The sequence below is a fragment of the Sceloporus occidentalis genome, unplaced genomic scaffold, assembly GCF_023333645.1.
Source record: "Sceloporus occidentalis isolate IW3139 unplaced genomic scaffold, rSceOcc1.0.p SCAF_5, whole genome shotgun sequence".
NCBI classification, from domain to species: Eukaryota; Metazoa; Chordata; class Lepidosauria; order Squamata; family Phrynosomatidae; genus Sceloporus; species Sceloporus occidentalis.
In genome coordinates this window covers 42164548-42182106 of record NW_028316985.1, presented here as the reverse complement: position 1 = coordinate 42182106, position 17559 = coordinate 42164548, and the positions used below count along the sequence as shown (strand labels likewise).

Sequence of the window (17559 nt, the reverse complement as noted above, 5' to 3'; positions counted from 1 at the left end):
TCAAAAGTCGGGGGTCGTCTTATAGGGTAGGTGCTGAAACTTCTGAGCTGGACTGGAGAATCTGCGGACGCCGCATATGGTGGGGCGAGTTCAAAAACGGCTGTGGCCACATCCCCAGCGTATGCGACGATCGTATGAAAGCAGCTACCGCTCTGATAGTCTTTGTATACTGGGCAGGCAGGGAGAGCTGACCAATCCAAGCAGGCTTTGTATACAACAAGGTTTCCTGCTAAGTACCTGCATATCATTTGAATTAAAATTACCATATTGAAATCAAATCTGATGTTTTTTAAATTTTTATTTGGTGTGCGTTGGAAGAGGGGTAGTCTTATACAGTGAGTATATCCCAAACTATATTTTAACTGGAAAAGTTGGGGGTCGTCTTATACGCTGAGTTGTTTTATATGCCAGAAAATATGGTAATAATGACTGCTTGAAATGTTACGTGTACAAACCTGTACCTGCTTATATTTTGTTAGATTGCTTTCCAGGAGGAGTATACTGGGTGTCTGTTGGGAAACAAGACAAGGCAGGCCTATTGATGAAACTCCAAAATCTGTGTCTGAGGTTAGACCAGGACTTCACTTATTTGCAGAGGCCACCACTTAATATTGAGGAAGCAAAAGATCGCCTTCGTTTTTTGCTGTTTCGCAAATATCCAAGGTAGTGTTAGTAGAACAAATTAATATTTGATGGCATTTACTTTTTTGGCTTGGCTAGAGTTGTGCCATCTAGTGAACCTGATATGGGGTTTAAATTTGGGGACAGAGTGGGAGGGAGGAGATATTAATACAGTAATTCCGTGGGCAGTGGGAGAAAATGCTACAGAAAGAGAGGGAGGGCATTTAAGGTGGACATTTTGAGGGAGTGGGAAATGGGAATAAGAGGTTGAGAGAAAAACAGCTGCACTATTAAATTTATTGTAAGCGCTGAACACATCCTGGGTAGCTGTGTTGGCCATGCAGGAAAGCACAGTAACACCTAGTATCCACAAAACCAATACTTTTATTGGGCCAGCCAAAATGCGCAAAATAGATTCTGCAACTTTTAAAGCTTTACTGGCTTCTTCATCAGGCTTGCCCTTTGTGCTTTTTGGTTGCCCTGATAAATATCACTGTTTTGCAGATTTTGGATGTTATTGTAAGCACGTAAGTTATTGATACACTTGCTAAACCCAATTGTCTTTATATTTTGTTCACTACCAGTAATCTATTTCTGTTAAAATGGAAATAGCACTTTTTCCTGTTTTTGGAAGAAATCCAGAAGAGTTTTGTTGTTCTTAAACAGAGCCCATGTGGGAAGGATTTAAGAACTGCTCAAAGGTTTATTGTAATTTTACAATCATCTCTGTTTCAAGTCTTCACATACAAAGAGGTTCCAAAAAATGTTCTGTTTATATGAAGTTCTGATGTATACAGATAACAGGTATGTGGGTTAGATCTGGGCAAGATAGTCACTCATCTTACCATTCACTAATCTTTATTTTGTTCATGTACAGTGGGCTCTTGATATCCGCAGGCTTGCCATCTGCAGATTTAAACATCTGCAGATGGCAAGCCCCATTGAATTCAGTGGGTGTGCATGCACACAGCTGCATTAGCGGCCATGCATATGTCATGCCCACCATTAAGCATGATGGGACTCAAGGTCCCCTGAAATTTTTTATCCAGGGGCAATGTGGAATGGATCCCCCTTGAATATGAAGGGTGGACTGACTGTATATAGTCATTCTTTTAAGCTGGATATGTATTCAGAAAGATCGTGATATTTGGAAACTACAGATTTATTAAGAAGCATTCTTGAACCATAATCAACACTTTTTTTTTCTATTTGCAAGTTAATTTCAAGTTTCCTATTCTTGGTGAACTCTTTTTACATTTACTCACTTTCTGAAAATTATTGGGTGTATGCTTTGTTCACATAGCATTAGCTGTGCTTGCTGAATTTGACTGTGTGTTATTTGATCCAAGAATGCTCCTTCAAATGTATCTACTGTTACTGGGGAAGATTTGAGGGCAATTAGAACTATGACCACTTCTGGCAGTGAGGAATCCCTTACTAGGTTTTGCAGTACGACAGGATAGTTAGGAAGTTAGTGTAAAAACTGATCTATACATACACTTTTGGGACAGAAATTGAATGGTGATGGTCTCTAATCCTTACACTTTTAATAACTGGTGCCTGAATTTGCTTGTTTTTCTTATACTTTTTTCCCTTTTGTATTGTGTCCTCGATTTTTAAGTGTTGGGAGAAGGGACTGTCTTTCTTTCTTTCTTTCTTTCTTTCTTTCTTTCTTTCTTTCTTCCTTTCTTTCTTTCCTTCCTTCTTTCTTTCTTTCTTAATTTTTTACTGATTTTAAGTCTGTCTAGGTGGGTGTTTTTGCTTGAAGCCTGAGGTTAAATATTTTACATCAGTGAAAAGCAATTTAATACAAGTTCCCCTGCCCCCCCCCTTTTTTTTTGGCGTATAGCTTTTCCCATGACAGTTGTCAGCAAAAACTGCTCTGAGAAAATTATGAGAAAATTTGTTAGGCAAGTGAATCTTGCATTAAGTAGAATGTTATCAGGCTTAACACATTTGTTTTATAAATGCTTACCTAGGGGATATTCTTTTTTGTGTAGAACAGTTTGTTGTTGTGTGCCTTCAAGTTATTTCCAACTTTTGGTGACCCAAAGACAACCCTGTTATAGAGTTTCCTTGGCAAGATTTGTTTGGAGGAGGCTTGCCACTGCCATTCTCTGAGACTGAGAAGATGTGGTTTGTCCAAGTCAGTCAATGGATTTCCATGGCTAAGCTAGAAATGGAACCCTTTCCTTCCAGAGCACTAGTCCAGCACTCAAACCATTGGACCACACTGGCTAGTACAGTGGACCCTTGCCTTACATGGGGATCCGTTCCGGACTCCACCACGTAAGGCAAGTTACGCCTATGCTTGAGTCCCATTGAGAACAGTGGGGCTTGTGCATGCGGCGGTGTGGTGGCGTGAGTGCCATGGGCCTGCGCACCATGCATTGAATGGCATGGGGCTTCTAGCGTAAGCTGGAAGCCACATAAAAGGCACCCGCGTATGACACGAACGCACTGTAGAACTGCTGCAAATTAGCAGAGTCATAGAACTTGTCCCAGAAAACAAATGTTCCCCCTAAAGAAAAAAAAATGATTATTGAAATGTTTAAATTTTGGTTTTTAACATACTGATAAGTTACCCAACTTTAACCTTGTCATGATTTATTTTATTTTTTTGTAACAGGTCTCTGTTGGTGCTTGATGACATTTGGGATTCATGGGTATTAAAAGCCTTTGATAGTCATTTCCAGATTCTTCTCACCAGTAGGGACAGGAGTGTAACAGACTCAGTAACTGGTAAGGTTGGTTGTTTCCCTATCTTTTAAAAATCCTGTTTTATACAGAAAATGGTAACATATTTGTAGTATGAAACAAATGTATAGAGAGATACAAATAAGAAAATGGTAACATATTTGTAGTATGAAACAAATGTATAGAGAGATACAAATAAGAATTGAATGTTTGAGCAGGAATGAAAAATCAGAAGGAAAAAAAGATGAAAGCATCTGTTCATGACACACACACATTAATGGGGGGAAGTAGATTTAAAAATTCTGATCTGAAAATTTGAGATATCATTACAACTCCTTGTAAATCTCTGACATTGATAAATGGGATACCATAATAGTTTATGGGATTTTCCCCTGGCACTCTTGAGACCAGTGTATTGAAAAGGTATGTTCTCATAGCTAATGGGAAAAGAGGTAGTGGGTTGTAAGTACAGTAGAGTCTTGGTTATCTGACATTCGGTTATCCGACATTCCGGATTTTCTGACTGTTGGATATCTTTGTGGCATGGCTGTGGGCCTTTCTGTGCCCCCAGACACGCCCCCAAACAGAAAAAGCACCAAGCTGGCAGTGGCGGTGGCGAGCACCACCATGCCCCACCACCAGCTTCTGCCCCAGCTTGGCTGCATGGGGGGGGGGCAGAGTCTGCCAGAACTGAGAGGGCCGACTTCAAGCTGCAAAGGAGAGGACTGGGCGCTCGGCCCAGTCCTCTCCTTTGCAGTTTGCTTCCCTCATCCTGAAGGGAGTCCGCGGAGCTCGGTTTGGGCTGAGTGAAACCAAGCTGCGAAGGAGAGGACTGGGTGTTTGGCCCAGACCCCTCCTTTGCGGCTTGCTTTCCCTCAGCCCGAAGGGAGTCCGCGGAGTGTAACAATAAAAGATAATAATAATAATAATAATAATAATAATTTTTAACCAAGCTTGATTAAAATACAGTGTTTTCAAAGGTGAAAATTCTAAGTGCTATATAAATTCACATGTATGCTCTCAATGAACTATTTTCTTTCTAATGTTATGCTTAGGCAAGAAATACGAGGTTCCAGTGGAAAGTGGACTAACACATGAAAAAGCACTTGAAATATTATCCCTATTTGTTAACATGGAAATAAAAGAACTACCAGAAAAAGCTGATTGTATTGTAGAAGAGTGCAAAGGTATGGTAAGAATTTTAATTTTAATTTATGTTGTTGTCCCTAACAAAAATAGTAATAGCTTCTCAGCATGTATTTGCATAAATGTCAATTTGGAGTTTTAAATATTTTAACTTTCTTTGCTGTTGTTGTTGTTGTTGTGTGTCTTCAAGTTGTTTCCGTCTTATAGTGACCCTAAGGCAAACCTATCATTGGGTTTTCTTGGCAATTTTTTTTCAGAGAGGGTTCGCCTTTGCCCTCCTCTAAGGCAGAGAGTGTGACTTGCTCAGCATCACCCAGTGGGTTTATATGGCCAAGCTGGGAATTGAACCATGGTCTTCTGCATTATTAACTTACTACTTTGTTGGTCTGTCCTGTGTGCTAGACATGAAGCAATTCACCAAGAATTCTTAAACTTTTTAAACATGATAAAATTATGCTTGCTTCAGAGGACTGAATTGTTACTTTGCTATTCTTTTTACTTAGAAATGTTTTCCCCTTGTCCTGAGCAAGAACATAGGTAACTGTGGCTGTAGTCAGTATTAGGATAAGCCTGTTGATTGAATCCACTGAGTTTTCTTTTCTTTTCCTTCTTTCTTTCTTTCTTTCTTTCTTTCTTTCTTTCGTTCTTTCTTTCTTTTTTTTTTTGTATTCTGATCTCTTGACATTTTTCATAGAAATGCTATTTGTGGATTTGCTCAATAGCTACTTCAAAAAAGAAATAAATAACAGACTTTCTCATTTTGAACATATTAAAAATTTCATTTCATATTTTAAACTACTATTTCCTATGTTCTAGGTTCCCCTCTTGTGGTATCTTTAATAGGAGCATCATTACGAGATTTTCCCAATCGCTGGGAATACTATCTTAGACAACTTAAAAATAAACAGTTCAGAAGAATAAAGAAATCTTCATCTTATGATTATGAAGCACTTGATGAAGCAATGTCCATAAGTGTTGAAATGTTGCCAGAAAATTTTAAAGATTATTACATAGACCTTTCTGTCCTTCAAAAGGATGTTAAAGTGCCTTCAAAGGTAAAATTCATGGTAAAACAGTGCTAGTTTCAAGGTGATGTGCATTCTGAAAGCATTGTGAATTCTAAAAGCAAAGAGATGCCATGATGGTTTGCAGAAATCTTGTTCTAAAGGAATCTTTTTCTCTAAACCATATAGAGCCACACTGATGCTGTAGTTATAAGCATCCTTAAAATGGCTCCATCCTTAACCATATAGCTTCCTCGAGGTGGGACATTTCAAAAATGCCTGTCTGTTTGCTTCCAAGATAGTGAGCATTATTCAGCTGTCATAGGTAGCATCTGTGGCATCTGTGCTTAAAATGAATTTAAAACAGGCTGGACATAGAGGGCTAAATAGTGCTAATGGTTTCTTCCATTTACAGAAGTAAGTATCACTTGATTTTATAATTTAAACCTAACAAATAGTATCTGGAAATGTTCACAGATATTTATAAAATTATTTCTACATACATGTATGTACAGTTGGCCCTTGGAACTCACAGGGGATCAGTTCCGCCCCCCCCCCCACATGTTCCAAAATGCACGCATACTCAAGCCCCATAGGCTTGAATGGGAGACGGACGTGTGCCCCATTGACGTTAATGGCGGTTGCCCCTCTGTGAATTTCCAAGTCCATGGATCTCAAGTCCGCAGACTTGGAGGGGCAACTGTATATGTATGTACCTATACTGGATGAAACTGAACACTCTTAAATCCCATAGAAGAGAATTAAATTGAAGCTTGGCTTTTCCCATTAAATCAGTGAAGCTTTCTATCTATGCCAGTGCTACTCTACTCAGTGCTACCCAACTCTACTCAGTGTTACCCTGCTCAGGAGTAAGTCCCAAGCTATCCTATACTTTCACCTAAGAATGCATAGGATTTTAGTCTTAGAACTGATTTTGGACTAAATTGGATGTTCCTTTGAAGTACTGTATATACTTGACTACAAGTTGACCTCATGTATAAGTCGTGGACAGGTTTTTTTGTTTTAAAATTAGGGATTTTGATATGACCCATGGATAAATTGAGAGTAAAACTTAAAAGCATGTAACAAAGTATGTAAAGGATGGTGCAAAGGAAAACAGTGTCAAAGAACATACAGAATTCCAGCAGGCTTACACTAAAGGCTGAATGGATGAGAGAATAGTAAGGGAATAGTGCTTCCAGGACAGATTATGCTCTTGCCTTTCACCAGGGGATGGTTCCTTGTTAAAATAAGTGTTAAAGGACAATACTTACATTGACCCTTGGATAAGTTGACACATGTTTTTGGGCTCAATTTTTTTGACTAAAAATTCTCTGGAGCTTGCAGAGGAGTAGCCCGCAAAGGACTGGGTTATGGTATATCCTCACATGCGATCTTCTGAGGCATGGGCCAACAAAATGTCCTCAGTTGGTTAAAAAGTAGTGATTCTAGCACAGAGAAATCTTTGTGTTGTACAACTTTCTTCATCCGTCTCTATGTCATCATTTCTAGTAGCTATAGGTAGATTTAATTGTATAGGTTCTAAAGAACTTTGTAGGAGTGTATAGCTGAAGACTGCTGACATTCCTCTGTATGTTCTGAGCAGATGTACCAGGATAGCCTCGGCACTACCCCAGGTTGACCCCCAGGCTGTTACAGGAATGGATGGGTGTTAACATGCCCGCTCCTTTCAACACCACAAATCTGCTACCATTGCACAGCCCTTACCTTCCTCTGCCATTGCTACTATTGAGAAGAGTCTGTTGCCACATCTGACATGAAAATGGGGCACTCGATTTCACCCATGTAGCCAGGCTCTGTGTTTCTATTTCGGATGCAGCAGTGATGTGTTGGGCTGTCTGGTCTGCTGGGATTGCCATGTTGCTTCTGATAAACTCTGCAGCAAAAGGTGGTTCTTTTTAAGTTGCCCTAAGTTCCCTTGCACTGGGATGGGACCAGGACCACCAGATTATTGTTTGGTCTGCCTGATCCCAGCCTGGAGGGATTGACCTGCATTGTCCAACAGGACAATGTGAGGCTGGGGGGAATGTGGGCCTTTTGGCCTGTACGGGCAGCCCCCAAATAAATGGGGAAGCTGAACTAGAATAGTTTAGGTTCCTTTAATTACATATGAATTGTATTCATTAACATTTTTTATTTAAACACTTTACCAATCTTTACCAATTCTTCATTTCAAAATGCATTTTAGGTGTTTTGCATTCTTTGGGATATGGAGACTGAAGAAGCTGAAGACTTATTACAAGAATTTGTTAATAAATCTCTTTTGTTCTGTGATCGGAATGGGAAATCATTCCATTATTATCTGCATGATCTTCAACTTGATTTTCTTACTGAGAAGAATCGTGGTCAGCTACAAGTATGCTTTTTTAATTTATTGTAATCCACAAAAATGTTTTTTAAGGAATATAGAAGACATCTTGTTTGTACTATAAACTGTATAGTATTTTGATACTGTACTGTGTAAAAAGCTCAGTACTGTACTTCATAAAAAGCTCAATTAGACTATTAGGTTTCTTTATAAAATTTCTTTTATGATGCAGTAACTTGCATGCTCCTCCCTGCTGTAAAAAACAGAATACAGTTCTTTTAGGGAATCTGTTTGTAATTGTTAACAATCAAGCATATAAAAATTAATTCTTCTAAACATTTCTGGAAAAAAAATGGTTTATGAAAATATTTCCTTTAATAACAGAGTGACCTCCTTGCAGCATGGTTTTAGTGTATTTTGTTTAAACGTATTTGTTTAAGCATATTTTGTAAAGATGGGGGAATGGCTCCAAAATATTTGTAGAAAGGTTTTTAAAATAAAACTAATCCAGTGGCTTTTTATATATCTGGAACCTCAAGCTCATGTAAGAAATCTTCTATTAATTTAATAGAACCAGTTGTGTTTATTCTTTCAGCCCCCCTCCCCCTTTAACAGGCTGTTTACAACATGGAAATGAGTTTGAAAAATAGCTCTTCTGGGTGTTTTTGAGTAAATAGTGTTGTTCACAGGGCAGTGGCGGGTTTGGTTAAGTTTTTATATCTTGTCAGGATGGTGGCATGAGGAGGAGGAGTAATTCTTTTTAAGTGGTATAGTATAGTACAGTACTATGTGTTATATAGTATATTATAGTATTATGTGTGGAAAACCTTTATTATCATCTGTGTCTCTAGAAGCTACAGTTAAAATAATGAAAAAGACACAGAGACTGTTCACCCATTTTGGATATTAAGCAGTTTGACTTCTAGTCAGCCATGTCCATGGAATGCTTTTCTAATCTCCTGGGTAGTCAGCTGAAGTAGAAACTATAAAAATATGTATTTGATCTCTAAATTCACCCAAGTTCCTTTGTTCACTTGGACAGTTGTTCAGAAAGAAATGAATACTTAAGACTGGGATAAGCTATTAAAATAATAAACATTTAATTTTTATAGGCACTACACAAAAAAGTAGTTCATCAATTCAAGAAGCATTATGCACAGACACAGTATATGCCAAATTCAACTCAAGAAGACTGCATGTATTGGTATAATTTTCTTGCTTACCATATGGCAAGTGCCAGGATGCACGATGTAAGTTTATTCTGATAATGTTGTTTTATTAATGTACACTTCTGCATGTACTGAAAGATTGCTTTTCTGGTATCTTTTTTTTTCTCTTGAAGTGTTGTGTAAAAAATGGGGAAAGGCTTTTTTTTTTTTTTGTAGAGGTTCAGATTATTTCACATGCAGTCTGTAAAGTAAAATGTCTTTTGTGATCCAGTGTAGATAGGGTTACCATATCCCGCCGGGGGGCGGGACTTTCCCGGTTTGGGGCGGGTCTGCACGGTCCCGCCCCAGTTTGGCCCCGCCCTCGGGATTCCCCCCCACCCGCGATGGACACCAGGCAGGGAAAGGAGCCTCGCCTCAGCGAGGCTTGTTCCCTGCTTGGCCTCCTCCGCTGGGGACGGAGGCAGCCTGACAGGGGAAAAGGGCTTCGCCTCAGCGAGGCCCTTTTCCCCTGCCTTGGCACCTCCTCCACCAGCCAGGGAGGCGGCCTGACGGGGGAAAAGGGTCTCGCCTTGGAGAAGCCCTTTTCCCCTGCCTTGCCCCCTCCTCCGCCGACCAGGGATGCGGCCAGGCAGGGGAAAAGGGTCTCGCCTCAGCGAGGCCCTTTCCCCCTGCCTGGCCTCCTCCTCCGCCGACCAGGGATGCGGCCAGGCAGGGGAAAAGGGTCTCGCCTCAGCGAGGCCCTTTCCCCCTGCCTTGCCACCTCCTCCGCTGGCGACGGAGGCGGCCTGACAGGGGAAAAGGACTTCGCTTCAGCGAGGCCCTTTTCCCCTGCTTGCCGCCTCCTCCACCGGCCAGGGAGGCGGCCTGACGGAGGAAAAGGGTCTCGCCTTGGAGAAGCCCTTTTCCCCTGCCTTGCCGCCTCCTCCGCCCTCCTCTCCTCCTCCTCCTCTTCCTCTTCTTCTTCCTCTTCTTCCTCCTCCTCTTCTTCTTACTCTCCTCCTCCTCTTCTTTTTCCTCCTCTCCTCTCCTCCTCCCCCTTCTTCATCTTCTTCCTCCTCCTCTTCTTCTTCCTCTCCACCTCCTCCTCCTCTTCTTCTTCCTCCTCTCCTCCTCCTCCCCCCTTCTTCTTCATCTTCTTCTTCTTACTCTCCTCCTCCTCTTCTTCCTCCTCCTCTTCTTCTCCTCTCCTCCTCCTCCTCCCCTTCTTCATCTTCTCCCACCTCATCTTCTCCACCTCATCCTTCCCCTGTTCCTCCCCTTTTTCTTCCTCTCTACTTCCTCTTCTTCCTCCTCCTCCTTTTCCCCTCTTCCTCCTCCTCTTCTTCCTCCTCTTCCTCCTGCTCTGCTTCTTCCACTCTTCCTCCTCTTCTGGTTTTTGGCCAGAAAGGGAAGCACATTTCTGCCATCTGTCTAGGAATAATGCCAAATGCCCTCCATTTTGATCATGCCTAAGAAACATGCATTTAAATGAAAAAAAAATTCAAAAATAATCAATTTTTTTTGCGTGCCCTCCATTTTAAAAAAATGTGTCCTACATTTGATAATTTTGTCCTACATTTGTCCCGGTTTGGAGGTCCTGACTTATGGCAACCCTAAGTGTAGAAGGCTGATGCAACTATTCATGTATTTTGTTAATACTGACAGCGGATGGTAAATTGAGTGGTAACAGCTTTTTATTGTGCCAAGAAAGAATACAGTACTTAAAATTTATTTACATCTTTTTGTAAGAAGTTGAATGTGAAAACATGTAAGTGGTCAGCCACATCAAATGTGACTTATAGAAGAATGGGTAATGTGTAGTCTTTTATACTGTTGTTAATTTGTGGAGAGATTTTAGAACATTGTAATGTAAGGAAAGTTTATTATTTTTCCTGAAAATGCAGAGCTAAATATAACAACTAAAAATAACGATAAATATGACTTGCAAACACTTCAGTCTATGTTCTTTTCTCTCACAGGAACTGTGTGCTCTCATGTTTTCACTAGATTGGATTAAAACCAAAACAGAATTGGTAGGGCCTGCTCATTTGATTCATGAATATGTTGAATACAGTGAACTATTGGATCAAAAGGTATAGTTCAATATAGCATAACTTTGCATGATTCAGACAAAAAGTGGGAGTAGTTCATTTATTTCTTAGTATCTAAGAGAGAAGATAATTTTTGAGTGGTAACAGCTTTTTATTGTGCCAAGAAAGAATACAGTACTTAAAATTTATTTACATCTTTTTGTAAGAAGTTGAATGCGAAAACATGTAAGTGGTCAGCCACATCAAATGTGACTTATAGAAGAATGGGTAACGTGTAGTCTTTTATACTGTTGTTAATTTGTGGAGAGATTTTAGAACATTGTAATGTAAGGAAAGTTTGGAATGATAGCTCATTCCAAACTCTGATGTAGTTGATAGTCTAAAAGTATTTGATAGTCTGATGGTTGTCTTATTTTGAAGATTATCTGTATTTCTGCGAAGATGCCGCCCCTTTCTGCCCTGGAAGCAGGCCTCAGCAACCCCACAGTGCGACCTGTGCACCGAAAAGGGGTTTCTTTTTGCGCTGCAGAAAGGGCGCCACTGGCGAGTTGGTGCCATGATGACACCCCTCATGCATGGCACCATTTGGACACAGTGCATGAGGCACGTCATCGGCGTGTGTGCCGTCTGAACATGCATGCACCAAGATGGTGCCCAGACAGCGCGGTAGGGCTCTGGAGCATGTGGACACTCCGCTCTCCCAAGCCCTAATTTCAGCCCGAGGTTGGCGCATAGTGCCAGTCTGTACCAGGCCTTTGAGACCTTTGGGGAAGAGGGGTTTGCAGTTGGAGGGCATTTCTACTTAGTCCACAAGGTAAATGAATTTTTAACTTGTTGTGACAGAAGGAGCTTTTAAGGGGTTTCTGTGCTTTCTGCTTTTTGTCATGTTTTTAATGTGTTTTAAACTGTATTAACCTGTGTTTTTTAATAGCATTGTTGCTTACTGTTTGTAACTTTGGGGCTATTTTCTTTTTAAAGTTGTACTTTTTTAGAAAAATGGTTGTATGCTGCCTTGACAGTCCTGTATTGGGAGAAAGGTGGGATATAAATAAAGTAAAATAAAATGAGGTGATTCCTCTTCATTTCTGAGGGTTGGGAAAAGGGACTTTGCATATCGGAGGTGAAAGGAGCACAAATAAGGAACCTAGGGCTGCATGCAACTAGTGGAGCATTCTCTCACTCCTGTTCCAAATGAATATGTAAGATAGTAAGAATAATACTTCATGACCGTTTCATTTATATTTATGATAAGATGCATCTTGTTCACAGGATCCCATTGCACGTGAAAACTTTCAGGAATTTCTCTCTTTAAATGGACACCTACTAGGACGACAGCCATCTCTAGACATTGTACAGCTGGGCCTTTGTCAACCAGAGGATTCAGAAGTATATCGACAAGCAAAGCTACAGGCTCAGCAAGGACTTGATAAAGGATCCTTTTATGTGGAATGGCTGTAAGCAAATGCATTTTTAATGCAGAACATATCTAAATCAACAATAAAATTATTTTGAAATACTTTTACTCATTTTCATCCCAGCTCAGTGAGGTCATTTTTTGTGCCTAGATAGCACAACAATGTGCAGCAGTAGTTTTATATTCTGTGTTTTTAATAATGGTTTTGTCATCTTGTATGGCAACAAGCTACTGATATGCCTTCTCCCTCCTTCCCAGAAGCAGCTTCCTATGAATGGCAGAGGGCAAACACCTCAAAAGCTTTGCTGGGTACTTAAATGATTCTTCCTACAGTGGACTCTTGTTATACGTTGGGGTTTGGTTCCAAGATCCCCCGTGTATAACAAAATCCGTGCATGCTCAAGTCCCATTAGATATAATGACATAGCAAAATGGTGTCCCTAATAAAAAATGGAAAATCAAGGTTTCATATTTGAAATTTATACTTTTTAAAAACATTTTCAAACCATGTATGCTTGAATCCGTGTATATCAAATCCATGTATAAGAAGGGCCAACTGTATATGCTTCTAAAAGTTGGCCAAACAGATGATTATTGGTTGTTGTTGTTGTTGTTGTTGTGTGTAGATGGAAGACACAGTTCTTACTATGCTCAAATTTCGTATACTGTTCTTTATGAGATAACAGTAAATTTTGTATACAGTCCTCCCTCCGTTCATGCAGTCTTTGGACCTCTCCCTCACTTATGTGCAAGGGAGAAATGGAGGTAGAATGAATGAGGTGCGTGTTCACGGCGCGCCTTTGCACCTGCATTCAAGCCAGTGGGACTTGAATATAGGCAAAACTCCGTTTTCACGAAGGGGTCCGGAATGGATACCCTGTGAAAAAGGAGGAGCGACTGTACTGCTCTTTATGAGATAACTGAGCTCCTGCTGCAACATTATGCCCCCTGCTGGGTGATGATGGTGAGAAGGAAGACTGACTAGCTTACCAAGTGCTACTGAGTATATAATAATTGTTGACTAACAGAGCTAAAAAGGAATTCTACCTACACCTTGTATTGGCATGTGTTTTTTGCCTTCCTCAAGGCAAATGTTTTGTTTGCTTCTGCATTTACCTCAGGCAAATTTTCCTGTAGTGAAAGATTGGACAGGGACTATAGGCAGATGGACTTGGATACCTTGTATATCCATCTTTTGAGAAGAGCCTTACAAGGGGTTGTAGTCAGTGGATAAGTTCCAGCCCTGCTTGTAAGCCTTTCTACCTGCTTGTTTGGTCATAATGGGTGACACAAGTTATCTGTGTTGGCTGATGTTCCAAGTTAAAGTCCAGTATTTAGGATTACCACTTCAAGCAAGTATGCAGACAGAGGGTGTGATACCTTGTCAATGCAATTCCAATATCCAACTAAAATCTGTAATATAAGGTTGTGGCCTGAGTTACCCAATCTTCGTACTCTTATCATCTTTGCTTATCCCATCATCTAGGCATAAATATCTATATATACTAAGAAGTATTAAACTCTGCGGACATGTAAGGATATGTACAAAATAGAAAGGATTTTGTCACCGTCCTGATGTGTTCCCATTTCCAGGGAGTTATTTATTGGCTTACAATTTAGTTTGTTGCTGCACTTTTGCAAAGCATTTCAGAATGAGCTTTGCAGTGTTTTTAGACTTTGGTGCTGTCCATAGATTGAGATTATATTTCTGAGATTTACACTGTGAACAGTTTCTTTTAGAGGCAAGAAAAATGTTATTGCAAGGAAACCTCTGAATTTTATTATTTTTGTACTTATGAGCTTTAATTTAGTCTGTATTCAGTAGCCTCAGCTGAAACATCAGCCTCCAAAGGTTAGTGAACAAGACTTCAGATTTAGCTTTGAAGGTCAGGTCAGCTTTGAAGGTCAGTTGATCATTTGTTTAGCAAAATCCACTGACAGTGGCTGAACTAAGGAGAGAGTCATCCATGGAGAGAACCTTTGAAAACACCCTCTGGCTCCTGCAGCTAGAATTAGTTTTCATTCTTCATGGTGTCATTGTACAAATAATAATATCACATTCTTTTAAAGCAAAGAAAAATTGGAACATGTCCAAGATCACTCAGCTTCAGTCTTTTAGAGCAGAAGTGAGAATCATACAGTACTTCACAGGTTGGGCTGCAAATCCCAGTAGCCCCAGCTTGCAAAGCAAGTAGTGAGTAATGCAAAAAATTGCAATCCAACAATATCTGGAAGGCTACATGAGGGTTGTTTCAGAAGTTTCATCTTTTAACTAACACAGACATTTGCTCGCTACTGTTGTTTTTATTGTGTGACTACAAGTTGTTTCCAACTTATGGCAACCCCAAAGCCATAACTCCATATCAAGGGGTTTTCCTGGCAAATTTCTTTGGAGAGAGTTTGCCTTTGAGATCTTCTGAGGCTGAGAGAGTGTGACTTGCCCAAGTTCAGCTAGTGGGTTTCATGGCTCACCAGGGATTTGAACCCTGGTCTCTAGAATCATATCCCAGCTCTCAAACCAACATGCCCCGCTGCCTGTTATCTGTGTGCAGTATGGATCTCTTGTTTACTTGTTTACCTATTTTAAAAACAGGTATAACAGCATTTAGTATTAGTATTCAGAGACATAGCTGTGTTTGTCTGGAATATCAGTATGCAAAGGGATCTTGTAGCACCATTGAGACTAACTGAGCGAAAGAAGTTGTTGCACAAACTTTGATAGACTTGGTCTACTTCCTCAGATTCATAAAATGTACTGGTGCCCAGGAATGACACAAGGAAGGAACTTCCTGGGCACTAGTTTGCTCCAAGCATATGAAGAAGTAGACTAAGGTCCAAAACACACTGCAGAAATAATCCAGTTTGGCTCAGTGCTAGGGAATGCTGGGAGCTGTAGTTTTGAGTGTCATTTAGCCGTCTCTGTCAGAGAGCTCTGGTGCCACAATAAACTACAATTCCCAGGATTCCCTAGCACTGAGAGTTTCCAAACTGGATTATTTCTGCAGTGTACCTAAGACTAAGATCCCTGTGCATACTAGAATTCAGTATTCTTATTAAAGTAGAAAAGATCTGGGCAGCTAAAGGTCTTGTGTTAATATTTGAAATTTAAATTGTAGCCCTTGATAAGGAATTGTGAGATCCTAATATATTCAGAGACCACTTGCTAACAATCTGAAAGAAAACAGTAATTGTGCATTTTGTTTTTCTATAATGCAGGAATAAACAGTCCATAAAGAATATGTATCGTCTGGTTGTGCGTCCACATACAGATGCTGTTTATCATGCTTGTTTTTCCCAGGACAGACACAGAATAGCTTCATGTGGCGCTGACAAAACACTGCAGGTAATATATATGTTACATTAGTAAAGCCACCGCCACAAAAAAGAGCATTTACAACTATAGTCTTATGCTTTAGAATACATGATGTTACATCTGAATGCAGTCTGGAAATGTCAGTATTGTCAGTGCCACAGACCTTTGGCAGAACCATTAATAGAATATATAATACTTTGGCCTAAATCTAGTTGTTGGTCCCAGCTAGAGAAGAACCACTGAAATAATTGTTGAATGATTAACATGTATGTAAGTCCTGTTGATTTAATAGGTATATTCTCGTTGGGACTAGCAAATAGATTAGGCTTATATATATACACTTTTGAGTATTCCTTCCCTAAGAAAATCCTATGAAATTCATGGAGCAAGTATAAATCCACAGACAGCTTGAAGGCACATGCGTACATCAGTTTAAACTAGAAAATCATAATTATTTTGAAATTGGTGTTTGCTCTGCCTTGGTATCATGCCCACCACTGAGATACTTGTTAAGAACATCCCACAAAAGAGATGCAAAAAATTATGCCACTATAGAAGTCTGTTTTTGAAGTTGTTCACAAGACTCTTCTTTGCTGTAACAGATCAATAAGACCAACCTTATAGAAATGGTATTTTAACTTCCCCTTTTAAAGACCATTGAGGGAAAAATCATTTTGAAAACACAATTTTTTAAGCTTTGACACTTTTCCACACTTATTTTACTTGACATCAATTGTTTTAACTAAAATATATGCAGGTCATCTCATGATAGGTTTTCACATAAACCTTGCTTCTTGAAAAGTTTGCTTCCTAACATAATTCATTTTTCTCTCTGTGTTATAAATATTTCAACTTTTATTTCTCCACAAAACCTTCACTTATTAATTGATGAACAGGAATGTCAGTTTTCTGTAAAGAATATATTTTTTTATTTAAAATCCCAGGCTTGGTTCGAAAATTGATAATCTCTCCTCTATCATTTATTTTAGAATTAATAAAGTGAACCAGTAAAAGTTTAGTTTCACAGTGTTAATAAATTTATATTGTGTATGACTTAAACTTTGAACTATTTTAAATATATACTTTATGTATAATTTCTTAGATTTTGTTACATTTATTTTAGATATTTAAAGCTGATAGTGGAGACAAGCTTCTGGAAGTAAAAGCTCATGATGATGAAGTGCTGTGTTGCGCTTTTTCGGCAGATGACAGATTTGTTGCAACTTGTTCTGCTGACAAAAAAGTAAAAGTAAGCATATGAGGGCAAATCAGTGCTATTCCTTTGAATAATTTTGTTTTGAATTTCAATGACTGAGTAATGAACAGTGCAATTGTGTACATATCTGCTCAGAAATATTCCATTCCCACTTTGTTATATACACTGTTCCTTTAAAACATACTTATTTTAATCAAATTGTAAGCTTTTTAGTAATTCATTTTTCTCCATTTTTTTGTAAGATTGTCCACAATTTTTGAAGGCCGAACAATTAGTATTAGCTACTAATTATATAGTGCTTATTCTATGTGTTCAGGTGGATTGTAAGTACAAAAGCCTTATAAAGCAGATTGATGTCACAAAATTTACATGAAGAGAGACTAAAACTGGGAAAGAGTATCTTGCCAAAGAATTCCCATTAAAGGTGATATTTGAATAAGGGAGCTTCAATAAGATTTCATAAGTTAAAATATATGCCACACCTGGGACTGCTCTTCTCTCATCACAGATTAGAAGGCCTCTTTCTGCCTAGAATTGAACACATATCTCAGAACCTGTCCAAAGTGATAAGGATCCATGTACAATTATCTTGTGTAGCATAATCATAATCTGTTGGGTGT

General features: G+C 39.4%; 1 protein-coding gene across 3 annotated transcripts in view; it reads left to right on the top strand.

Moving 5' to 3' along the window:
• LOC149312067 (apoptotic protease-activating factor 1-like) overlaps positions 1 to 17559 on the top strand; it is a 46052-nt gene that overhangs the window by 6162 nt on the left and 22331 nt on the right. For all 3 annotated transcript variants that reach the window (XM_089523892.1, XM_089523894.1, XM_089523893.1), the window contains exons 5-14: positions 480 to 663; positions 3251 to 3363; positions 4374 to 4505; positions 5281 to 5519; positions 7678 to 7845; positions 8910 to 9047; positions 10925 to 11038; positions 12266 to 12450; positions 15627 to 15753; positions 16847 to 16972. In XM_089523892.1, coding sequence (XP_089380018.1) covers positions 480 to 663; positions 3251 to 3363; positions 4374 to 4505; positions 5281 to 5519; positions 7678 to 7845; positions 8910 to 9047; positions 10925 to 11038; positions 12266 to 12450; positions 15627 to 15753; positions 16847 to 16972 — 1526 coding nt within the window. The remainder of the gene's footprint in view (positions 1 to 479; positions 664 to 3250; positions 3364 to 4373; positions 4506 to 5280; positions 5520 to 7677; positions 7846 to 8909; positions 9048 to 10924; positions 11039 to 12265; positions 12451 to 15626; positions 15754 to 16846; positions 16973 to 17559) is intronic.